The sequence below is a fragment of the Colobus angolensis genome, unplaced genomic scaffold (genome assembly GCF_000951035.1).
Source record: "Colobus angolensis palliatus isolate OR3802 unplaced genomic scaffold, Cang.pa_1.0 Scaffold358, whole genome shotgun sequence".
Taxonomy (NCBI): Eukaryota; Metazoa; Chordata; class Mammalia; order Primates; family Cercopithecidae; genus Colobus; species Colobus angolensis.
Window position 1 is genome coordinate 1211423 of NW_012116910.1, and position 25523 is coordinate 1236945.

Sequence of the window (25523 nt, forward strand, 5' to 3'; positions counted from 1 at the left end):
AGAGTGGGGCTTCCAGCCTTCCTGCGTACTGGTCACCTGGCATCATGATGAAATGTGCATGCTGGGACAGCAGAGCTCCTGTGCCCGTCCAGCTCCAATGGCCAACGCTACTGGCGGGTCCTCACACTGATGGGCAGGGATGGAGCCTCTTCATCCTGGATCCAGCTTTGACCATGGGCCCTGGCGAGTGCAGGTCCCCCAGGGTTGTGGAGCCTGGTGTTGGACATTCTGCTGTGGCCTGCAGGAGGGTTGGACAGGTCTCCAAGATGCCATCTGGATGCAAAGGTTCCATGGTCCCATTTCTGCAGCCCCAGAGAGCGAGCATCACGACAGGCCTGGGCCTCACCTCAACCTCATTCAGGCATGAAAGAACCGAGTCTTGCAGGAGGGGGACTGGCTGGCTTTCTCCTCTCTGACACGGCACAAAGCCCTGGGCTCGCCACCTGGAGTTGTGCGTCCCCAGCCCCCTGTGTGGACGGGAGACTCATGCTCCCTGGCCATGGCAGTGGGGTCCTCTCTGTCAGGTCCCAGTCCCACCCTTGGTGGAAGGGGCCGCTTCCCTTGGAGCCAAGTGGGTGAGTCCTGGGGCAGCTCCAGTGCTGGCTGCACCCTCCATGACCTCCCGCCTCACTTCTCCTTCTGCTCTTAGTCCTTCACGTGTCCTCCCCTGGTTCTTGGTGACCTCAGACTCTCCCCTGCGGATGAGCCCCATCAAGCTTTTGAAAACTGGACCCTGAATCTTGTTTTCCCATCAGGTGCTCCCTGACTTCTCCGTGCCTGGCAAAGCAGCCCTGGGTTCACCCTCTGCCAGGAACCAGCTCACGGGACAGCCTGTCCTCATGTGACCACACAGTCATGGGAGCTGTGTCCATCTCTGGGGTCGGCTAACCTCGTCTGCAACTGGCTTTATTTCCAGTTCAACATGGCTGCCCCTGGAAGGGGACAGCCCCTGTGGAGCTACAGATCCTGTATTCCAACCACTTCCAGTCAGGTGATAGGAGCATTTTGTTCCTGTCCCGACACTAGCCAGTCTGAGAGACCCGCCCCTGGAATGTTTTTCCCAGAAGGGTGGAGGACAAGTTGAAGGAGCTGAGTGTGGGGCGTGGCCACGCAGGGTCAGCCCGTCCAGTTCTGCTCTCACCGCCTGGCCCTTGTCCCCGCTCCCTGGATGGTGCTCGGGTACCTCCGCAGCCCATGAGGCCTCAACCCCTGGCCCTGAACGACCCTGGCAATGTGATGGGACAGACGCACCTCTGCCAACCTTTGGGGCATCCATCTGTCCACCCATCATCACCTAGTGGACCACCTCTGTCCCTCCTCCTTTCTACCCATTTTTATCCATGGCCGCATCAGGCACATGGGTGGAGTGGCATTTCCTGGCTGCCCACCTAAGCATGTCCCAACCTCACAGCCGGGGGACCTGCCCACCTAAGCGTGTCCTGAACCCACCCATGGGGCGGGGGGGGAGCTGCCCACCCAAGCACGTCCTGAGCCCACAGCAGGGCGGGGGGAGCTGCCCACCTAAGCATGTCCTGAGCCCACGGGGCAGGGCGTTGGGGTGGGGAGCTGCCCACCCAAGCATGTCCTGAGCCCGCGTCGGGGGGAGCTGCCCACATAAGTGTGTCCTGAGCCCACGGAAGGGGATGCTGCTGCTTCCAGCTCCCCCTATACAGAGTGCTGGGCAGAGCACTCTGCCAGTTAGGATGTGCTACACCCAAAAGTCTGATCCAGGATGGGAGCAGGGGGCACCTGCTCACATCCTGGTTATTTTCTAAGTATGGTATTGATGCAAAATGTGAGCTCAGCTAAGTCTGAGTGGCTTGTCAGCACCCTGCTGCCAACAGCTGCTGGTTTTTCTTGTCCGGGTCAACGAAGGACTTGCAGCCTCTATGGTGAGTGGGGGAAGGTGTCCCAAGAGCTGCCTTTGGGGACACATGCTCCTTGCAGTGTTGGCTTCTGAGCAGGTTAGTCCACCTTCTGCATATGTGAGTTGTTGACACCATGAAACACAGCTGTTGCTTTGGCTTCTGGAGGCTTTCCTTTGGGGAACCACCCCCTCTCCACCCCACCCTCCAGGCTCTGTGATCACTCTTCCCTGCAATTTGATGTCTAGACTCTGAAGGGGAGCATCTCACCCAGATCATGAACCAAAAGGATTTTGGAATGGTCACAGAGACACCCTACTTAAAAAAGCTGAACAGTGCTGGCAGAGAGTCCCATGGATCCTGTGAACTCCTGGGTCCAGTAGGGCCTGAAGCCCACCCTGGACTTGGCCGGTTCTGAGAGCTGGTGAAGGACATTCGGTTTGAGTTTGGTTGTGTCAGTTACAACGGAAAAGGCTGACTGGTAGACCCAAGGCATGGAGTTGTGGCAAGATTGCGAGGTTGAACTGGGGGATGTCAGACTGTCCTCTGCAGCAGCCCCATCTCACAGTGGACTGACTCCCTTTGTGACATGTTCGTCCTCACATGCCCCGGCCTCACCACAGGTGTGGGGAGCATCACAAGTGCAGGACAGAGGGACACAGTGCAGCTCCCCCCGCCGTGGGCTCAGGACACGCTCAGGTGGGCAGCACCCCCCGCCGTGGGCTCAGGACGTGCTTAGGTGGGGTGCACTGGCGTTAACTGCATGTTTAGCACTCAGTTTATCTACAGGTGGGTAGCGGTGCACATGCTTTTGTTTATTCTGGACCTGGGCTGCCGTGGGCAAGGACGGGTTCCCGACAAGAATGCGTGTAATGGACGCTGGGAACCACGGCCGCGCCTTGTTGCCGGGATTTTTCAGCACCACGGACAGTGCTGCCTGGCCGGGAGCTCTTTTCAAAGGCGGGAGCAGGTGCCTTGGGTCTTCACAGGGCCTCTCCAGGAGGCAGAAAGCCAGGACCTGCGGGGCCTCCCTCTGTGTGGCGAGTCAGAGACCTGATCCCTGGCTCCTGGTGCTTTTGCGGGGGAAGGAGAGGAGGAAAAAGGATGGGGAGGAAAGAGGGGGGAGGAGGGAGGAGGGAACAGAGAGAGAGGGAAGAGGGAAGCAGGTGCGTGGCACCTGGAGCCGGGGTACTCCGGAGCAGGGCGGGCTGGACGGGGGCTGCACAGTGCGCTTGGCGCCTGTGGCGCAGGTAACTTCCCCACGTGAGCGAGCTCCTGCCTGTCGCCCCTCTGCCCTGGGACAGCAGTAGCCTTTTGGTACCTCCTTAACACAATTCAACAGTTTGGGAAAATAAAAGTGGCAACCTACAGTGTTTCTCAGAAATGTTAGGAAGGGTCAACTAGACCGCAGACTCCAGACCCCAGACCCCCGCTCCCAGGCTGGAGGGAGCATCTGTCCTGGGTACCCTGCCGTCTGCGAGCTGTAGGGGGACAGTCCGCCCAGGACCTGGAGCCGGGGTGCAGGCGGCCTCCTGAGCCACCCGGCTGGCCACTGTTACCCAGAGACCAGTCAGGCTAGGTTCAGAGGCTGTGAGACTGGGAGCCCCGCACCTGCGAAGATCCCGGAGCCAGCCCAGCCAAGTGCAGGGCCCCCAGCTGCTGCAGGACGCCCAGGCCGTGGGCTCACCAGGGATGCCAGGGCCCTGCAAGACCTCCCTCAGGGCAGGCCCCAAGCAGCAGCGCTGGGGGCTAGGTCTGCAGCCCTGCCCGGGCGTCGGGAAAGCAGTAACCACGCGGACACAGCGGTATCAAGGTGTATTGGGCGGCGTCGCTGGTGTATTGGGGTGGGCCCCGCCCACCACCAGACCCGCCCACCACCAGACCCGCCCATGCAGGCCCGGCTCCCGCCCCACTCCTGGCGGCTTCAGCTCGTGTCCGTGTCCAGGCACGCGTCTCTGTCCCTCCACGTTCGTCTCTGCCGGGTGAGCAGCTGAGCCAGCGCGACCCCCGGGACCCACAGCAAGGGCAGCAAGGACAGCAGCGTGCAGGCGGCAAGCACCCAGCCTGGGTAGAGCTTCTCCTGGCGCGCGGGGAACAGCTCCTGCGGGACCACAGCCTCATTGGGTGACGCCGGCCACCCTGGGCCGTGAGGCTGACCCCTCGCTCCTCAATCCAAGGGGCAAGAGCCACCTGCCCACCCGGACTTGGATGGGAATGGAAAAGGTGTGGCCAGAGCAGTGGCCAGGACTTGTGGCCGCTCACCATGGTTCCCCTAGGCCGGGGGTTTGGGAACCTGGGCTGAGCTTCTCTTGGGGCTGGGGACTCCCCAAGGTAGGCCTAGGTATCGTGTTCTGGAACCAGAGGGGCTACATGGCCTCAACTCACTGGGCATCGTTGGAGGCCATGTCCCCAGCTTTCTCCCCTGTACACTGGTGGCACCACCCACCTGGCTGCAGATACCATGAAAATTCTTCAAAAATACATAGTCACTCCTCCTTCACCTGCCCTTGGTGTTCAGCTAGGGAGGGACTTTCTGAGACAGGTTCGGAGAGGAGTGGCATGGAGAGGTTTTGAGCGGCCACCAGTGGGGACTCAGGGTATGTCAGGGGCTGGCACTGCTCAGAGCCTCTGAGGCATTTTCAGAGTGTGGCTGGCACTCCGATCCCTCCTCAGGAGGCTCTTGTGTGGAAATGGCCTCAGCCAAACTGACCCACTGGGTGGCAGTAGGGGTCTGCGCAGAACCTCTCTCGTCACAGACGAGGAATGGGCAGTTGTCCAGCTGCCCGTCCCCATGCCACATGGGCAGGACACAGGGAGGGTGAAGCCACATCCCCAAGAAGGAGCTCCAGGGCCCTTGTGGGGTCCCTGGGCTCTGGGCACTGCTCAGGTCCTCACTCCACTGACCAGGCGCTTGCCCACAGTCACCCTGATCCCATTTCTGATCCCAGCGGGCACTCAGGGACGCCGCACAAAGCCCATCCTGTTCACATCCCCGGCTTCCCAGTTTGCCAGGCAGAAGTGACCACACCACCTTGTCACTGGGACATGAATGTGCACCGCATGGGTCATTGGGCACTGGATGGCACCATGGAGGCCAGACCGAGCCCGAGGGGTCCCAGGACTCCCCAGGTTCCCGCCGGAAGGACCTACGTATTTGGGGTTCCAGGCCCTGTAGCTCAGTGGCTTCTGGGACAGGAGGGTGAGGTAAGCCACGAAGATGGTCAGCAGCAGCAGGGGACTGACCACCCTCCAGGTCAGCCGCCAGTAGGGGCTGGGCCGCCTCCCGGTCATCCATGCAATGTCATCGCAGAACCTGCACCAGATGCTGGGCTCAGGCTCCACATGGCCTGTGGAAGGTCCACACACTCCAAGCCAAGGACCAGACCCTAAGTGGCATCCAGCCTGCACCCTCTGGTGCCTCGGCAGCTCCCTAGGGCAGAACATTCTTGGCGGTCTGGGCAGTTGCGGGTTGTGCCTGTGCCCGGCACCCATTCCTGTTCCCACCCTGGTGGATCCCAAAGGAGCGCTCATAGGGCAGCAGCTCACCGTTTCATTCCGTAAACATAAGCGACACCCACAACCTCGAGGAAGGCCAAGATGAGCAGGTTCAGGGACGCGGCAACATTGTCGAAAATCTCCAGCCAGTAGTTCCCAGACTGCAGCGTGAAGCAGGTGGCGAAGAGGAAGCAGGCCAGGCAGACCAGCCCTGGGGCAGCGGGAGAGGGGTGTGGGGGGTAAGGGGATTGGGGGGTGGATGTGTGGGGAGGGTCAGGAGGAAGCCAGTCAGGCAGAGCTGCCCTGGGACAGACAGCGGGGAGGGCCAGGGCACCCGGGCTGGAGACCTCTCGGCTTCCCACCCTCCATCCCTGCCCTCCCCAGTCTCTTTCCGGTACTGTGCTGGAGGAGCAGGAAAGACCTGCTTCCCTGCTCCGGGTGGGGGATTTGGCCTCTGGGGCCGTGGGGGAGGGGCAGCCCTGACCCTCCCTCGACCCTCAGCTCTCCCGTGATGGCTGTCGGCGAGGAGCAGCCTGGCTCAGACTTCCCCTGAACTCAGGCTTGGCCCCTTGTGCTCTCCATCCAGGAGGGGCATCTGGACAGCAGGTGCGAGTGGATGGCCGGATGCTGGGGACGGGTCCTCCAGGGCCGCCGAGCTGTGCACTCACCAGTCAGGGCCTCCTTGGGGACCCATCTGGGCAGGACCCCGACGTCCAGTATGGGTGTGATGACCGCCTCCATGCTCCCGAACATGGTCGACAGCCCCAAGGTGAACAGCATCCCGAAGAAGAGCACGGCCCACACAGGAGCCCCCGGCATGTGGAGGACGGCCTCCGTGAAGAGGATGAAGGCCAGGCCCGGGCCCGAGGCACTCTGCAACACACGGAGCCCCAGGCTTCGGGCCACGCACACACGCACTCCACCACACGCACACGCCTGCCTGCAGAACGCACACACTGTCTCCCAGGCTGAGGGCACGAGTGCACGTCGCCCCTCCTCGTGTGGGGCTGAGGTGGCTCAGGGCTGGCCCTGCCTTCTGGGAGACCAGGCTGCAGGTGATCTCTGCAGGGGAGGGTCCTTCCCCTTCCCCTTCCCCCTTTAATAACCCACACCCACAGCAGGCAGCTGGGCCTGGAACCCAGGGCCTTTTATGCCTTGGGTCAGGCACCCTGAGATGCATCCCACACCTGCCTCCTGGCTGTGCCCCCCTGCCTGGTGCCCCCAGGTCCAGGCATCCACTGGCCTTGAGTGTGGCTGGACTCCAGCCATGCCCTGGCACTGTGACCTTCATGCTGGTCACCCCCTTTCCTGGGGTCTGGGCACCAGCAGTGCCCACTCTTTCAGGTCAGCCCAACCCCCAAGACTGCTGGGTCCAGGGCTTCGGGCTTTCCAGGAGGCCTGGCAACCTGAGACAAAGACAGACTGGGTTCCTCGGTTCACAGGCCCTGGCCCTGGGTCTGTGGGAATTGTCTGCAACCTTTGGCAGTGGGGCACAGCCAGTACGGCCCTGGTGCTCCTGTGGACGCCCCCGCCTGGCTACCCCAGTGGGTGTGCAGGTACCTTATCCAGAAAGTCTTCCAAGCGGCAGACCTTTAGGGGGAGCTGGGCTACCCTCTTGGGCCAGGTGGCGTTCAGGTGCATGAGGACGGCCAGGTAGTCATCCCTGGAGATGCTCTGCTCTGGGAAGTCAAACTCGTTGATGAGGCTGAGGATATTTCTGCGGGGACAGAGGGGACAGCCCCGGTTCCCAAACACATCCAGAGAAACCCTTGGTCGGTGCTGGGAAGAACAGTGTCCCTGGGAGGGCTGGGCCCCTCCTGCCCCTGTTGGGACCGTGTGGATGCCTCTGGCCCCTGTTGGGATTGTGTGGACACCTCCAGCCCCTGTTGGGATCATGTGGGCCCCTGTGCTGTAACAGGGCAGCACTGGTGGGGGCACAGTTTACTCCATGCACACTGCTGGGTTGGGGGAGAAGCTGTTCTCTACCCCCCTGGGCTTGGAAGGGGAGCACTCCCCCATGGGTGCAAAGCGGGTGGAGGTGGTGGCAGCTTCCTCACCTCGAGGATGGGACCTGATTCGCCCTGAGGGGCCGCCCTGCAGGCAAGGACCTGGGCTTCTGAAGGTTTGCTGCAGTGACTTCAGCCCACCCGCCTGCCAGAGGCTCGTTCTGTCCTCAGGGCTTAAGGTTCAAACACAGTCACCCAAGGGCGGGGCACGTCTATACCAGCAAACACCTTTTTGGGGCTCCAGCTGTTCCTAGAACAATCCTGACGATAGAGGCCTTCCTCCCCTCATTCCAGCCCCATGTGACATGCGAGGCTGGCTTGGGCTGTACGGTGCAGGCTGTTGTGCACACAGCTGGTCCTTATCCGCCTGCTCACTAAGATGTGCTTGTAACCCCAAGTCAATATTTGTGCACTTTTGTGGTTATTTGCGACATTCAAAGAGTGAGCAGAAATCAGAGTCATCGCCATGCACCTCCCCGGCTGGGGCTGAACAAAGCCCAGCTCTGTCTTCTTGACCCGGCTCATCCTGTAAACCACTGTCCTTTCCGTGGCCTGCAAGTGCCATGTTTTCCACTTCTGTGTGCGTTTTCTTGGTGGCGTCCCTGTTGAAAAGCGCCGTCGGGTGCAGTGCTGACGTGCTGCCCTGCTCCCGACCGCAGGAGGCTAGGGTTGGAACACGGAGTTGCAGCAGCACTGTGGACACTCGGGGCCAGTCACTATCGGGGTGGGGCCGTCCTGGACACTGTAGGGTGCTGTGCAGCATCCTCGGCCTCCACCCACTGGGTGCCAGGCACACCCCTCACACAAGTGTGGCCAACCAAAACTGTCTCCATATGCTGCCAGACGTCCCCTGGTGGGGTCAGAGTCACCCCATGTTGTAGGGACATGCTGTCTGGCCAGTGGGTTCTCAAGGACCCGCCTGAAGGTAGTTCACAAGCAAGTCAGGTGCCCTGAGAAGGCCACGGGTCTGACGAGGCAGCTGCCTGTGCAGGGTACACCCTAACTGCATCAGCGGCCTGGAACCACCACAGCAAACGACGAGCAACGGTGCCTCAAACCACAGGATTCAGCCTCTCCCGCTCTGGAGAACTGTGGCGTCTGAAATCCCCGTGTGCCACCTCCCCCCCCACAAGCCTGCACAGGAGACTCCTCCCGCCTCTTCCAGCTTCTGCACCTCCAGGCGTCCCTGGGCCGTGGCCACAGCGCTGCGACCGCTGCCTCCGTCTTCACGTGGCCTCCTCCTCTGTGTCTGTCTCCTCTTCTTATAAGGACACCGGTTATTGGATTTAGGGCCTACCCTACTCCCGGGGGACCAATCCTACTTAATTACATCTGCAAAGACTCTTTTCCAACCAGGTCACATTCTGAAGGTTTGGGTGGAAGTGACCTTCTGAGGACACCATTCACTCCACACCCCTAGAGAAATGAAAAGTGCCCACGCCACCCTTCCTCACGCCGTGGGAGTCTCAGTGCGGCAGGCACCTGCCTGGCAGCCGTGCCCCAGAGAGCCTGGCGTGGCCCCTGTGCTCACCTGTCCAGGCAGTGGCCGTGGTCATTGGTTGCCTTGAACCCCAGGACGGAGAAGACAGCGATGGACGCGTACAGGGAGGTCATGCTGTTGACCAGGGCGATGACCACCGCATCCTTCTGGCAGTCATTCCTGGGCACAAATGCATGCTCGTCACGGGCTTTGCAGGCGGTAACTGGGCCTCACCCAGGGGAGGAAGTGAGGAGGGGGCTTTCCTCCTCGGCCCTCTCTCCCGCCTGGGATGCCCCTTCTCTGACCCAGGGGCTACTGCTGCCAGTCCTGGAGTCTCAGGATGGCCTCGGACCCCTCCCTACAGTCTCCTCCAGCAGCCCCAGCTCAAGGCTGCTAAGGGTCTGAAACCCTTTCACACCCCCAGCAAGGCCTTTGGGCCCACGGAGGGCTGAGAAGCAGGGCATTTGTGGAGGGTCTGAAATGTAGGCATTTTGGAAAATCGTCTCCAAAGGAGAAACGTACACAAGCCCAGCTCCAGTGTGAGGTCGAGGAAGTAAGGTGTCAATCACAAACATTTAAAGCTTCCCTGGCATCCCAGCTGGCACTTCCTTCCCCAAAGACCACCAGCGGGCAGCACTGCCCAGGGACCAACCTGCCTCTCCCATCTCATGCAAACTGCCTGCCTCTGAAGGGGGCAGAAATCCTGGCAGCCACAGGAAATAAGGTTTGTTTCAGGTTCATCACAGTGCACTGGGCTATGCATTTTATGATCTGTGGAATTGCACTTTGTAGGGTTCTGTGCATATTATGACATCGTAAAAGCAGCACCTGCTCACGTCGGCACCAAGGGGCCTTGAGTGTCGAGGCTTTTACGGCCCCATGTGTCATGTGCATTTTGATTGGTATCATGCCCAGTCACACCCTGGTTCCTGGGTGTGATTATCCAGGCTGTCTTCCTGCAGCCGGCTCCGGACGTGCTGGGAGCTGCCGCGAGGGCCCAGGCCGTGGCATGAGGTTCTTATCTCAGGTTCACACAAGGCCACCCCGATCCGTAGTGTGATCCTGAGATCAGGAAGTGCTCGGGGCATCTCCCCAAAGCTTCTCTGGCTGGACACCTGAGCCCGACTGCCTACCTGGGCGCGTTGTAACTTGCAAAAGCAATGTGTCCTCCAAAGGCCAGGGACAGAGAGAAGAATATCTGGGTGGCTGCGTCCAGCCACACCTGGGGGTTCTGGAGAATGTGCATCTGGAATGAGGAGGGAGAGCGTCTCACTCAGCAGGCAAACCACACCAGCCGGTGGCCCTGACTGTTCTAGGACATTCCCAAGGCGGCTTTGGGGACACTCATGAGCAAGTGTGACCTGTACAGACACCAGGAACAGGGTAGGACCACGCAGGTGTGCAGGTGTGGAGTGGCAGCTCTGGACACGGCAGATGCCAGGCCCCTGTCCGGGACGTGGCCGAATGAGCCGGTGGCTGTCAGGCCCGCTTGAGAACGTAGCTGGCAGGGTTTTCGGGGCTGGAGATGGGTTTGAGCAGCTCCTGCGTGGGCATGTTTACTGTGCCCTCTCCAACCTGGCAGTTCTGGGTGATTTGAAGGCCCGAGGGCAAGGATCCCATGCACGGAGCCTGGCTTTTCTGTTTCTGGGGGACCTGGGAAGGTGTCCTGTGTCTTCTGCTAGGACTCCAGGCAGCCACGCCCATACCCAGGTGCCCATTGCCACACCAACCCCTGGAAACTGCCTCAGGACAATGGGCAGGCAGTGCCGTGATCTTGGATAGTACAGAATGCTCTGGAAGCCGTGCAGGCTCCTGGAGTGGGCACTGGCTCCTGTGGCTCCCGGTGGGGTGCATGCAGCTGGACAAGGCCCTTGGTGGTGTCAGGCCCAGAGCAGGGACATCCGGTCCCCAATCAGCCTCTCCCTGAACCCTGTCCCTCCTCCCCTGGCCCCTCACATCCATGTCCACTTGGTGTCCCACAGGTGCCAAAGTCCACCTGCCTCAGATCGAAGTCCTCCTCCAGGCCCACTCCAAACCTGACCTCTTTCCTGAGGCCGCAGGCTCACTCCAAACCTGACCTCTTTCCTGAGGCCCCTCTCCCCCTGCGCCATCCTGGGCCAGCCTCACCCCTGACCACCAGACAGCACAGCTGCTGGATGTGTGGCTCCTGGCCTCTCACGCTTCCAGGTAAGGAAGGGAGCTGCTGGCCACCGCCCTGAAATGTGTGTGCTGGAAGCCCTGAACTTTGATCCAAGACCCACTTACGTTGGGAGTGAACAAGTAGATTAGTCCTTTTGTGGCCCCCGGCAGGGTCAGCCCTCTGATGACAAAGATGGTCAGGACCAGGTAAGGGAACAAAGCTGTGAAGTAAATCACCTTGAAACAAAAGGTGGAGTGGTGAGACTTGAAATGGCCTCTGGTCCGTCCACAAGCCTTAGAGAAGCAGGCAGGCTCCAGACACCTCCCTAGTGGTCAGAGTAGCCGCTTCTGGCATGGGATCGACCAGGATGGATTGGGGGGCACCTTGGGGGATCGTGGGGTGCAGGCTCAGGCTAAGCTCGGAGGGTTTGGGGCTCACAAGAAACAGTCACATGCACATTCGTTTACACGTTTGTGCCCTATCGAGCACTGGCCATCTGGGAGAGTCAGGCCTCCTTTGAGCACAGGGGCTGGGCCCTGAAGAGGGGTCTGAGCCGTGCCCCCTCCCTGGCCCCCCTCTCCCAAGCCACCCGCCTCCACTTGCCTCTCTCCTGGTCACGCTCGTTTCTGACTGTGTCGTTTCCCTGCTTTGGTCCCCTCTCCGGCCTCCCTCCTGTTCACTCTCAAGCTCTCAGCCCTACTGTGTGGCTGGAGTCCTCTTCCTCCCACCCTGATGCCCTCACCTGGCTGCACCTACCCTGTGACCCTTCTGCCCACATAGAACTCTTTCCCAGCTCTCATCAGCTGTGGACAAGGGTCTGCACACGAGGTGTCCACATGGAAAAGCATCTACAAGTGGACACTCCTCTCTCACTCTCCTTCTCAGCTCCCCCAACACAGACTGGCTGCAGAATTACCTGGGATGCATTTTTGTTTGTTCGTTTGAGACAGAGTCTCGCTCTCTTGCCCAGGCTGGAGTGCAGTGGCCCAATCTCAGCTCACCGCAACTTCTGCTGTCTGGGTTCAGGCGATTCTTCTGCCTCAGCCTCCAAAGTAGCTGGGATTACAGGCTCCCAACACCACTGCTGGCTAAGTTTTTTTTTATTTTTAGTAGACATGGAGTGTCACCATGTTGGCGAGGCTGGTCTTGAACTCCTGACCTCATGTGATCCGCCTACCTTAGCCTCCCAAAGTGCTGGGATTACAGGCGTGAGCCACTGTGCCCAGCTTGGGATGCATTTTTAAGGACCTTTATAATAGGATCATTTGGAATTTCTGGCTGGCTGCTTTGTCTCATTTAGTAATTCCAGTCCTCTCAAGCATGAAGACCCCTGCCCTCCACATAAGAAGAATGACAACCTCAGTACACTGAGACACTGCCCAGGGCATGGGGCACTGGGGTCCTGGGTCTGAGGCCCGTGGGTCAGGAGGCCCGGTCCAGGGTACGTGGACTGAGTGCCATCATTTGAAAAGAATCCACACATGTGTGATACCAGACTAGAGATGATAGCACACACCACAGAATACAGGATGAAGACTCTTCTGGCTTGAGGGGCCCAGGCAAGCAGGAGGCTCAGGTTCTATTGGTCCTTTCTGCTGCCCCCAGTGGAAACCACATGGGTGAACATCCATACAGTTTTTCTCATTATTTAAGCCTCTTTGAAAGATAATCACTTGTTTAAAACAAAACTGATAATAATGCATTCACTGTCTATAACATATTATAAGTAAAATGTATGACAACAATAGTGCAAAGCCTGGGAGGGAAAAATGGGATAAAATGCAATGACATTCTTTTTTTTTTTTTTTTTTTTGTGATGGAGTCTTGCTCTGTCGCCCAGGCTGGAGTGCAGTGGCCGGATCTCAGCTCACTGCAAGCTCCACCTCCTGGGTTTACGCCATTCTCCTGAGTAGCTGGGACTACAGGCGCCCGCCATGTCGCCTGGCTAGTTTTTTGTATTTTTTAGTAGAGACGGGGTTTCACCGTCTTAGCCAGGATGGTCTCAATCTCCTGACTTCATGATCTGCCCATCTTGGCCTCCCAAAGTCCTGGGATTACAGGCTTGAGCCACCGCGCCCGGCTGCAATGACATTCTTAAATGACCATAGAATACCCCAAGATCACTTAGTGATCGACCATGACAAGCTAGAGACATAGACTGTAACCTCTAAAGCAGTTACTAGGATAACAAGAGAGAGTTAAAGCTAAACCAACCAAGGAGATAGAGCGGGATCCTGAAAAATACCTAGAGAAAGAGAGGAACAAGAATAAAAAAAACAGATGGGGCAAATGGAAACACATCTGAGGATAGAGCTAAACCCAACCATATCAATAATCACGTTAAATGTAAATGCTCTAAACACCCCAAATAAAAGGCAGAGATTGTCACATTGGTTAAAAAAAGCCAGATCTAATTGTATGCTGTCTACAAGAAAAACACTTTCAACATAAAGACACAAAAAGGTTCAAAGAAAAAGGATGAAAAAAGTACACTCTGTTAACAGCCCAAAGAAATCTGGAGTGGCTATTTTAAAACAAAGTCAATTTCAGAGCCAAGAATGTCACCAGGATAAAAAAGGTTGCTTCACAGTGATAACGGGATCAATACCCTAAGAAGACATTGCAATCCTAAATGTTTATGCCCCTCATAAGAGCTTGTAGACACAAAGCAAACACAGGTCGATGGGGAGGGGTCCTCGGGGCCGGAGGAAGCAAGAGAGGGGGTCAGGCCCTGCCAGCTCTCACCTTCCCTGTAGTCTCAATGCCTCTGATGACACACATGTACACGACTGCCCAGGACGCTGCCAAGCAGAGAAGCAGCCACCACTGGATGGAGCCACTGTCATTGATGTCGGCTGCGATGTTCAGTGTCTGCCGGTACCAGAAGTAGCTCACGGCGCTGCTGCCCTGGCACTCCTCCACGAACCCTGCAACCAGGGGGCCTGTCACAGGCTGGCTATGAGGCGTAGGCACCCTCACCATGTGGCTCTTGAGCTCAGTTTCCCTGGCTGCTCTCAACACTGCCCTTCTGGGCTGAGGTGCCCTTTCACTCCGTTTTGGGCCCAGGGCTGAGATGGAGAAACAGACGTGGCTGTGAAAATGAACAGGCTGAGTGAACCTCGAAGGGAAGCTCCACTTTGTGAAGGTTTATGAGCCCTGCTGAGCCCGGGTAGCCTGCAGCCCCTTGGACGTCACTGTCACAGTGTAAAGCTGGTCCCCTCACTTTCTCCTGACACCCACCGTCCCAGACCCCCAAGGATGGCACAGAAGCACTGGACGGACGGTGGCTGCATGTGTCAAGTGTGTGACGACTGGTGCTTGGGGAGAAAGTCAGGCTGTGGTCGGGCAGGCAGATTGTCCTGTGACTCCCACTTCCTCCTTGACAGGGCCACAGGCCGACGCAGGGAGCCAGAGACAGCGTCTGACAGCAGCAGGCTCCCGCGACATCTCTCAGGACCCACTGCAGCCCATTCCTGGGACACTTGACTGGGGAAATGTTGGGGGGCCCTCATGGAAAAGTCTGAGGATTACCGGTATCCCAACCAGGCCACTGCCCATGTCACGGAGCTCCTCCCGTCACACTCTCCTCCAGCCCCAAGTCCGGTATCCCAACCAGGCCACTGCCCATGTCACGGGGCTCCTCCCGTCATACTGTCCTCCAGCCCCAAGTCCGGTATCCCAACCAGGCCACTGCCCATGTCACGGGGCTCCTCCCATCATACTGTCCTCCAGCCCCAAGTCCCCCTCTAAGGCCCTGTCAGTCATTGGCCCGAGCACTGTCACAGCCCAGCTCTGAGTGGGCACTGCCTGCTCCACACTTGGCTGAGAGAAGGGCGTGGGCAGAGCTGACCCCTCCGGGCCCTTTGCTGGGGAAATTTTCCTTCAGTGGAGCGTGGGGCAGATGTGGGAAGGGCAGTGATAGGGCCCTGCCGTGTGCATTGAGAGAGGACTTCACCCCTCCAGGCCTGCCTGAAAATCAAAGAGCTGGCCTAAGTGACCCCAAAAGGAAACCCTTGGACAAGGTAGAAGGAATTTGGAACCCACAAACCATCATCCTGGAACTCGGGCTGCAGAGAGCGTGTCCTGAGGCCACTTCCGGAGTGTGGCTGGGAGGAACCCGGGCAGGACCACCCACCCTCAGAGAGGCGCCAGGAGGCTGATGTCACAGTCGGGGCTCTTGGCCTCCCCAGAGTGCCCAGCTCTGGCCCAGGGCATCCAGGTGCAGACTCAGTGTTGGTCCCCGAGGCTGGTCTCATCCAGTACCAGCCCAGTGTGAGTTTTAGTCAGCAAGAGGGAGGAAGGAAAGAAAGTCAGAGTTGCTTCCTGAGCAAGTCATTGAAAGATACAACTGTCAGTTGAGTGCAGTGACTCACGCCTGTCATCCCAGCACTTGGGGAGGCTGAAACAGGAGGATCACTTGAGCCCAAGGGTTCAAGACCATCCTGGGCAACATATTGAGACCCCGTCTCTACAAAAAATAAATAAAATTAGCTGGGTATGGAGGCACTTGCTTGTGGTCCTAGCTACTGGGGAAGTGGAGGTAGGAGAATCACTTGAGCCAGGAGTTGGAGGTTGCAGTGAGCTGTGATCGGACCACTGCACGGCAGCCTGGGCGATAGAGGGAGACCCTGTCCCAGAAAAGAAAAAAAAAAAAAAGAAACTGTAACTGTCATTCATGTCTCAAGGATCTCCCCAGAGGGAGCTCCTGGCTGAAGTCTGGACCCAAAGTCTGTTTGTTTTTTGTTTTTTTTCTGAGGCAGAGTCTCGTTCTGTCACCCAGTCTGGAGTGCAGTGGAGTGATCTTGGCTATCTGCAACCTCCATTTCCCAGGTTCAAGCAGTTCTGTCTCAGCTTCCTGACTAGCTGGGATTATAGGTGCCCGCCACCATGCCTGGCTAATTTCTGTATTTTGAGTAGAGATGGGCTTTCACCATATCAGTCAGGCTGGTCTTGAACTCCTGACTTCAAGTGGTCTGCCCACCTCAGCCTCCCAAAGTGCTGGGTCGACAGGCGTGAGCCACCACGCCCAGCCTAAAGTCTTAAATTTAACAACAGCAGTGCCATTGCATGACCATGCCATGCACACGGCTGTAAGGGGACCTCGGTGGTCTAGGCCTGGGAGGAAAGCACAAGACAGCTTGGAGGTCACGAGAACTGGACTGCACGTGTGCTCCTGGGGAGATCAAGGCGTGTGCGTGTGCGCACAGGGCGACTGGCTCCCTGGCCCTCCCCCTGTGGTGAGCATCCACCACCCGCACCTGCCCTGATACTGGGCATGCTGCAGCCCATGCCTCTCTCAGCAGTGCCCAGACCCACACAGCAGGCCGCGCCCAGCTCACCTGTTCTGTTGAGGTCCGGTGGGCAGGAGCTCCAGGGCAGCGGGTGCTGGAAGGAGTTGAGGAGGTACCACAGCACCCACGCCACGATGGCATTGTAGTACAGGCTGATCAGCAAGGACAGTGTGACAGAGCTCAGCCCTGCAGACAGGGACCATGTCAGGCGGCCCCGGGGCTCCTCCCAGCTCCCTCTGCCCAGAAGCAGTGAGAATAAAACAAAAAACATAAAATAACACATGCTGAAGGGCACGACTGAAAGCCAGGCCTCCCTCACGCCTCACACGTGAATGGCAACACCAGCTTCCAGGTCCTTCCGGGATGTCCCGGCACACACCGTCTCCATTTCTGATTCTCCCCGAGTCACCACTGCTTCTCACACACACCCAAGGGCTCCCTGCCGCCCCGCCCGCCAGCGTCCCCTGGCCACGTGCGTACCACAGGCATGGACCCGCCCCTGCCCCACCGCTCATCCGGGAGGGCCCCGTCCCAGGCAGCCGCAGTCAGGACACGGGAGGATGGCGGCTTACCTACTCCACTGAGGTACGGGGAGACGGCCGTCCACACGCCGACGCTGCCCTTCCGCAGCCGCTGGCCGATGGCGAGCTCGACGTGGAAGATGGGGATCCCCTCAAAGACCAGTGCGATGACGTAGGGGATGAGGAAGGCTCCTGTGAGGAGGGGGTGCTCAGCACCTGCCCAGGCCGGGGGGCCGGGGGGACTGTGGCATAGACCAGGGGAGCCACCTGTGGTCTTCAAGGGGCAGACGGAGCCTGAATGTTGGGGGCACCACTTGGGTGGCGGAGACGCCCTTGGGGCACTGTCGGGTTGCAAACCCTGTCTCTGATTTTGGCTCAGTTGCTGAGACCTCTGATCAAGAGGGTAGGGCCCTGGAGGGGAGCAGGGGGCCCAAAAGGAGGCAGCCTGGACGAGGACTTGGGGTCTAAGTGTGACCCCTGTGTTGCATTTACTGAGGGACCAGCATTATTTGAGGCACCCGCATTTTCCTGGGGGCTGCTGTGGCTGGCAGTGGGGACTCAGTCTCTGTGGGAAGGAGGCGTGCAGGGGCCTGGCAGAGTCACACTCAATACCTCTGCCATCAGCCTCCCCATGGGAGGGAAAACAGCTCCTTTCATTAACGTGATTTTCAGAAAAGTCGTGAGTTTGCAGAAATAAAGTGCCGACTGAGCATGTGTTTTAAACACCCCCGTCACCGGAGGAGGCCTGGCTGCTTTTGTGTGAGGTGCCTGTTGGCTCCTTGGCTTCATGCTGCTCTTGTTGGAGCTTCATGCAGCAGATGGCGCGAGCGGCTCTGTTCCCACAGGGACCCCAGGGCGGCTGGAGGGCTGCTCTGTTCCTGCGGGGATCCCGGGGCGGCTGGCCAGCTCTCCTGGGAACTGGAACCACCATCTTTACTCATGGGGATGTCGCAGAAGAGTGGTGTCTCCAACCAAGGCCCTGAGAGCTGCATCAGGGCTGGACCTGTCCCCCCACTTCATGGCATCTCAGGCCTCTGTATCTCCATCCAGCACCATGATGGGGTTGCCCACAGGCACAGCAGGATGAAGGCCCCACGGGCCCCAGGGCAGGGGGAACAGGCTGGCTTCACTTCCTGGAGTCAGTGGAAGCACCCAGTAGAGACGAGTGGCCATGCCTTCTGCCTGGGGCACCCGCAGTGGAAGGGGCAGACAAGGTGCCAGGGCCTGGGGCTGAGGATTCGAGCAGGGCTGGCTTCCCGTAGAGTCCACAGACCCTCCTGGCCCCAGCAAAAGAGCTGGGCATGATCGATTCCTGCAATTTGACCTCTAAGTGCAGCTGGTGCCTACAAGACCTGCTGGGAGGATGCTGGTTCTCCCGGGCTCCTGGTTCCGTGGGCGTCCCTAGGCTGCTGAGGAGGCCCCTGTGTCTGCGTGCTGCGTCTCAGTCCTCCTGGTGGCCTCACCGGGTTGGCAGCTGCACTGTTCCCCAAGCAAATCACCTTCTGTGCATGAGTTCGGGTCTCTGTGCGGCTCCACTTCCGTGCCGAGGGCTGTTGATTCCTCTCCAGCTGCATATGCACAGGTGCCGGGACAGGCTCCGGGGTGGCACTGATCTCAGGCCTTCTGCCCTAAGACGCTGACCTACATGGGCGCCGGCTGTCCACGCTCCTCCCTGCCACGCTCCCCTCCGCCGCGCTCCTCCCCACCGTGCTCCTCCCTGCCGCGCTCCTCCCTGCTGCGCTCCTCCCCTCCTCCCTGCCGCACTCCCCCCCGCCTGGCATCTCCTGCCAGCTCCACTTTGGCAGGCAGGGTCCGGCTTCTACAAGCTCGTTTCCAGGTCATCAACACAACCTTGCTCTGGGTTTGTGTCACCAGGAGACTGTTCTGTGATTGCCACGGGAACAGGGAAGCCCGAGAGCAGGAGGTGAGCTTTCACCCCCGTTGGTTTCTGCACAGGACTCCAGGGCCAGCATGTGGGGGCGGGACAGCTCTTGTCCATGTCATTTACACAGGGCCAGAAAGACAAGCATTGAAGAGGGGAAGCTGAGGTCTACGGACTCAGCCTCAGGTGGAGGCACCTGACACCCCGAGATACCTCCTGGGAGAGTGGGGACAGCCGTGGCCGGGGCCTGGAGCAAAGGAGAGCAAAACCCAGGGCACCCCAAGGAGCTCATGGCAGGGAGTCCCCACACCTGCTTTTCTTAGGGCCAGGTTCCCGTGTGAATGGGGGATGCACCCAAGCCAGTCCCTCTTCCCCCACCTCCAGCCTGCACCGAGAGAGCCCTTCTTCCCTTTCCTTTAGCCTGTGCTGTGAGAGCCCTTCTTCCCTCCCCACCAGGCTGCACCGCGAGAGCCCTTCTTCCCTCCCCGCTCTCCAGGCTGCACCGCGAGAGCCCTTCTTCCCTTCCCTTTAGCCTGCGCTGTGAGAGCCCCCTCCCCTCCCCCACCTCCAGCCCGCACCTGAGGTCTCGCGGCCAGTGTGTGACCAGCCACCCATCCCGGAGTAGGGGCTTCGTGGCCACAGGCGCATAGCGGCAGGGTGGAGGACAGATGTGGGTGGTGTGGGCACCGCCTCACAGTGGTCAGGGGCTCCGGGTTCCAGATGTGGGATCCACTGTCCAGGGAGCCCTGCAGACTCCAGGCCGGCAGGTGCCCCGGGTCACAGTGACCCTGCTCTGTGGGGAGGCCCATTGAGCCTGGGCTGGGGCCTCAGGTGACCAGGCTGAGGTCAGTTTGGCAGAGACCACGCTGATGAGATCATCGAAGGGAAAGATTTGGGGAGAAGTGAGCTGCTCTCTGTGACTGATTTGGGGAAGTTGAATCTGCTGTGTTTAGGGGAGAAGAGATGAGAGGGTTTTCTGTGGATATGAGATTGAGGCCACAGGTAGGATCTTCACGAAGTCAGAGCATCGACTCCGTGGCACACCAGAGGCATTTACAGCCGTATTTAGACTGCCATGTGGGCATAAATGTAAATTAAAAACCATGGCCGGGCGCGGTGGCTCAAGCCTGTAATCCCAGCACTCTGGGAGGCCGAGACGGGCGGATCACGAGGTCAGGAGATCGAGACCATCCTGGCTAACACGGTGAAACCCCGTCTCTACTAAAAAATACAAAAAAAAATCCTAGCCGGGCGAGGTGGCGGCGCCTGTAGTCCCAGCTACTCGGGAGGCTGAGGCAGGAGAATGGCGTAAACCCAGGAGGCGGAGCTTGCAGTGAGCTGAGATCCGGCCACTGCACTCCAGCCCGGGCGACAGAGCGGGACTCCGTCTCAAAAAATAAAAATAAAAAAAAATAAAATAAAAACCAACCAGAGTGTTGTGGCTGGGGGTGGTGGCTCCGTTGGCCAACCCAAGCCCAGCATGGAGGGCGCTTTCCCTGGCCTGCGTGGGCCCAGCTCTCACTGGGCAGCCTTTATGCTGAACGTGCAGGAAGAGACAGTCAGTCCACGCATTCTTTCCGAATTTGAAGAAAGAAGAAGGGTTGGTCCCCATGGTAAGTGTCTACACAACTCCTTTTCGGGTGTTTGTTTTCAGACAGCATCTTGCTCTCTCACCCAGGCTGGAGTACGGCGGCACAGGCATGGCTCCCTGCAGCCTCCACCTCCCGAGCTCAAGCCATCCTCCAATCTCAGCCTCCTGGGTAACCAGGGCTACAAGTAGATGCCAGCATGCCTGGCTAATTTTTATATTTTTTATGGAGACGGGGTTTCACCGTGTTGCCCAGGCTGCAGCTCCTAGTTTTAACGGTTACGTGAAGTTTAGCACAGCCGTTCATGAGCATGGAGGAGGCAGTGGTGTCTGCTGAAGATGGGAACGGTGGCTGTGAACAGGTGGCTGCTGTTACAGTCGTCCACGCAGGATCGGGAGAAACGTGCACCCCACCGCACTGAGGCTGCGAGATGCAGAGGCCGCAGTACAGCCACTGAGCAAATGCAGAGGAGAAGCAGGCTCTGCTCAGAGCAGTGGCAAAGGCCAGGGATTGCTGAGAATCGACCAGAGACATGCCCAGGGTCATGATGGAGAGACCCACAGGAAGACAGAAAGGAAACTGAGCCAGGAGCCGTGAGGGTGCAGACGGTGCTCCCGTACCGGCCCCCACTGCCTGGGCCCTGCCTGGGGTGAAGGCCATCAAGGTGGAAACTGCCCCAGGCAGCGTGGAAAGCAGCGCAGGGCTGAGGGAGTGCGGAAGAATCGCTTCTGGAAATTGAAAACCTGGTGTAAAGCTCAGAGGAAAAGTAGCAGCCGGCAAAATTTCTTTTTTCTTTCTTTTTTTTTTTTTTTTGAGACGGAGTCTGGCTCTGTCGCCCGGGCTGGAGTGCAGTGGCCGGATCTCAGCTCACTGCAAGCTCCGCCTCCCGGGTTTACGCCATTCTCCTGCCTCAGCCTCCCGAGTAGCTGGGACTACAGGCACCCGCCACCTCGCCCGGCTAGTTTTTTGTTTTTTTTTTTTTTTTTTTTTTTTGAGACGGAGTCTGGCTCTGTCGCCCGGGCTGGAGTGCAGTGGCCGGATCTCAGCTCACTGCAAGCTCCGCCTCCCGGGTTTACGCCATTCTCCTGCCTCAGCCTCCCGAGTAGCTGGGACTACAGGCACCCGCCACCTCGCCCGGCTAGTTTTTTGTATTTTTTAGTAGAGACGGAGTTTCACCATGTTAGCCAGGATGGTCTCGATCTCCTGACCTCGTGATCCGCCCGTCTCGGCCTCCCAAAGTGCTGGGATTACAGGCTTGAGCCACCGTGCCCGGACGCAGCTGACAAAATTTCAAAGGATAAAAAAGAAGGCCTTGCTCTACTACTAGGCGTCGAGACTTATGAAAAAGCCGTAGTAATTAATACAGTGTCGTTTTTGGTGCAAGAATCCACAGATCTCAACAGCACCTACTGGATACGGAAGCTGGCTGAACACCGGAGGCAGGAAGTAGTGGGGAGGAGGCCGTGCTTGATGGGTGCACGCACTTGTGTGGACACAGCCAGCCCAGAGCCACAAGCTTAGTCATCAAAGCTTCCTGGGCTAAAGCCTTAAACCACAACAAGCGTTCGAGAGTCCCGGGCAGCTGGCCTGAGCCCATCGCTCGGCATTTACAGGTCTACGCTCCTTTGATTTAAAGGCGTTGGCAGGTGCCATGAAATGTCATAGATGTGATAAAATCACCGTAAATCTTTACTGCAATGTTTTGCTACATTCTGTCACAATGTTGCTTTACACGTCTTAGCTTTGAAGAGAACATTGATGTAGTTAAATACTTATGAATGGGAGAGCAAATAATATTCGCCTTTGGTAGTCATGAGTATATGCAAATTTTAAAAGCTGCACAGTACCTGCTTCTTAATTATATCTTATTTTCAAAATCATCAATGAGGGATCCTCACAGTGAGACAAAGTGAAGGGCTTGTTCACACACAGGGTGAGAATGCTGACCGCACGGCCCTTAGGAAACGTGTGAGTTAAATAAACTTGGATGTTTCATGACGTGCGACCTGGTGGCTTGCATCAGGAAGTTGATGGTACAGTCGTTCATGAGTGGAGCAGCCCTGAGGTCCCCACACAGCTGGCGGGCAGGGCTGTTCTCCGTCCTCAGCAGCACCCCAGGTGGGGGCCTCCCCAGCTCTGCCCCAGCGTGGAGCAGCTGAGTTTAAGGGAGGTTAGTGCCAGGCAGTTTGACATACTGCAGGTGCTTGGCATTGGTAACCGGGTTTCAGCGGGCAAGGCATCGGCGGGCAAGACATCGGCGGGCAAGGCATCGGCGGGCAAGGCGTCAGTGGGCAAGGCACTGGCGAACAAGGCGTCGGCGGGTAAATTGTTGGCCGGCATTTCCAGCTCTGAAGCCTGCTGCCCGCACAACCTTGCAAGCTCCGGTGACTCTTAGCGGACTGAGCCGCAGCCCAGGCAGGGTGGGCCCCGGGAGCCAGGGACGCCTCTGCCCTCTGCTTTAGGGCTTTGGTGCTTTCAGAAATGCCTTCACGGGGACTCTTTCATGATGAGGAGATCCAAGGCCCAACACGCACTCTCCAGCCCCAAAGAGACCCCAGTGCCCCGAGGGCAGCAGTGACGGGTGTTTCTTTTTGTTTTTTCAGTTTGTCCGCATTTCCAGCATTTTCTGAAGGTTGAGAATCTTTTCTTAACCAGGAGGAAAAACCTTTTAAAGGAGTAACCTTATAACAAGGGATAATTGTGCAGGGCTCTCAGGGAAGGAGCTGAGGCCCCGGGAACAGGCTGACCAAGCCGCCTGGCCTGGCCTGAGGAGGACTCTGCGGCCTGGGAGGCCCCTGCCTGTGGCACTGGGGACAACTCTGATGTCCATGGGTGACGCTGTACGTTGGCTCCCTGAGAGGGGTGGTTCATGCCTGGCCCTACCTCCTGTGTCCCCACATGGAGAGCAGAGTGTGACCCCTGCATGAAGAGAAGCAGGCACGGGGTGAGGGGAGGCTCGGGGCATGCGGGACCCCATTTCAGTCAAAAATGCACTTCTGGGGGTGGTGAGTCCAAGGGTCGGTAAAGTCACCCAGACGGTTCCGAACATCCCGGTACTCCCTGCAGGGCTCTCCCAGAGAACCAAAGCCAGGGAGGCGAGGGGTGGGCCCCCAGCTTCCTGCAAAGAACCTCGGGGAAGAACACCTGAGCACATGTCTGGACACACCAAGGCTGTGGCGAGGAAACCCAGAGCGGATGTGCGTTCTTAAAAGAACCGACGGCATGCAAATACGAGCGCTTCACTGCTTGGAGTGTGTGTCGGGCAGGGTCCCACTCAGCCTGACGCCTGGCAGGCAGCTGCCCGGAGGTCCGGGAAGACCACAGTGGACCCTGAGGGGACTGACTCTGCCGTGGGCAGTGGTGCACCCTGGTTTCCAGGAGGAGCGACTCTGCCCAAGCACTGGGGATGCGTGGCAGGCGCCTGGCGGGTCAGGGTGGAGACGGCCTCCCCGGCTTAGGGATCTGCCCCAGGACACAGGCTGGTGCTTACCTCCTCCATAGGTCTGACACAGGTATGGGAACCGCCAGATGTTCCCCAGCCCCACAGCAAACCCAATGCAGCTCAGGAAGTACTGGGCCTTGTTGTCCCACTTGGGCCTCTCCTCCCCAAGGTCGCTGGCGGCCGGGTCTGGTTCTGGGGCATGAGCCATGGCCACTGAATGCCCCAGGCTGCAGGGCAAGGGTGGTGCCTCACTCCACACCCAGCACCAGAGAGCCGTCTCCAGCGTCTGCCAGCGTTTGGAAGCCACAAGCAGCCCCCCTGCAGTTTTCTTTTTTCATTTCTTTAAAGGAAAACCAGTGGAGTGTCGTTAATGGGTAACTCGGGCCCAGGCCCTGGCTCCAACATTGGGCTCCTTCCCTGGCACCCACATCCTCTGCTCCTTCTCTCATGCTCTGTGTTCCAGGCAAATGCTGGGCCTGGCATCACCCTCAGCACCATGAGGACCGTTTGCAAGGACAGCCTCATGATTTTTGTTGTGGACACCAGGACTCCCAAGATTGAGGCATATTTTAATTATTTTAAATTTCTTCTTATGTTTTATTTAACCTTTTGATCTTGAGATACTTGTAGATTTTCCCTCCGTCACTGTCAGAAACAACTCAGATCAGATTGCACGCACCCAAAGCCCGGATTCACGCAGGGATCCTCTCAGCCGCTCTTGGGAGGCCGGGGCTGCCCTCACACTCACTGCTGCCCTCGGGCCACTGGGCAGGACGGGGTGACAGGTACCCACTGTGCATGGGGGCAGGGTCTGAGGGGTGAGTCTCCCCTGTGCTCGGGGCACCCCGGCCCATGGGGGGAGGGTTGATGAGTTGACACTGGGTGAGTTCAGCTCTAAGGAGCTCCCCACAGTGCTCCCTGGACTCTGGAGCTCCTCCCTGCAGATGCTCCCGCCAGGGACAAGCCAAGGGCTCCCAGGCCCGCAATTTCCCGGTTCCACTGGACACTGCGCCCTTCAACCATGTGGCCACAACTCCAAATCCATGAGTCCCAGGGCAGGGGCCCAGGTGGGCACATTTCTGGAAGGCTCTTATTTGAGTGAGAGGAAGTGTGAGGAAAGAAGATGAGCAGAGCTGGTTGGCCTCCGCCGTGAGGCTGCGGGCCTGAGCCACGGCCTCCTCAGAGCAAACCCCCAAAGCCAGACCCCCAGGAGGAGGCAGGAGCTGGACCTGCCATCCCCACCATCCCCTCTGAGGTCACTGGCTCACTCATCCCTCGACGTCTGGACAACAGTAACTTTTAGGGTGAGAATATTAAATAGAAGGGATTTATTTAGAAACGTATACTTTATGCCCAAAAACCTGCATTTCTACCACATTTACAGAGACTGAAACCTATGAAACAACGCATGAATCAGGAGATGTAGACGAGATGGGAGCTCCCACCCAGGGTCCTATGGCAGGCACACCAGGGCACACCAGGGCACGCCTGTGCATGCCTGGCCGGGCCTCCTAGGCAGACGCCACAGGGCAGCATATTAATGGGTGACTGATGGGGATTTTCTTGACTGAGGGCCTAAGAGCAGGAAAAGATGAGGTGAGACCCTGTTGAAGTCATCAGCAGGCGAGCCCCTCAGTGGCATCACAGCTGGGGGCAGAGGCCGTGACGTTTCCCCCCCACCTCTGCTGCTGCGGAGTCTTGCCCATCCCAGGGCCCAAGGACAGTCAGCAGGGGTGGAAGAGGCTGGTAGGAGGACTCAGTGTGTGCGGTCACTGCCGGACCGGGTGCTGGAAGGGACGAGTGTGACCAGGC

General features: G+C 58.4%; 1 protein-coding gene across 1 annotated transcript; it reads right to left on the reverse strand.

Moving 5' to 3' along the window:
* Nucleotides 1–3789: 3789 nt before the first annotated feature.
* Nucleotides 3790–24036, reverse strand: SLC6A18 (solute carrier family 6 (neutral amino acid transporter), member 18). Its single transcript, XM_011953145.1, has 12 exons — nt 23760–24036; nt 16850–16990; nt 16326–16463; nt 13732–13913; nt 11112–11222; nt 9980–10092; nt 8898–9026; nt 6921–7077; nt 6029–6233; nt 5412–5571; nt 5016–5178; nt 3790–3966 (listed from the first exon to the last, which is right to left on the reverse strand). Exons 1-12 carry the CDS (start codon nt 23917–23919, stop codon nt 3790–3792), a joined length of 1836 nt encoding a protein of 611 aa, XP_011808535.1. The 5' UTR covers nt 23920–24036.
* Nucleotides 24037–25523: the final 1487 nt, after the last annotated feature.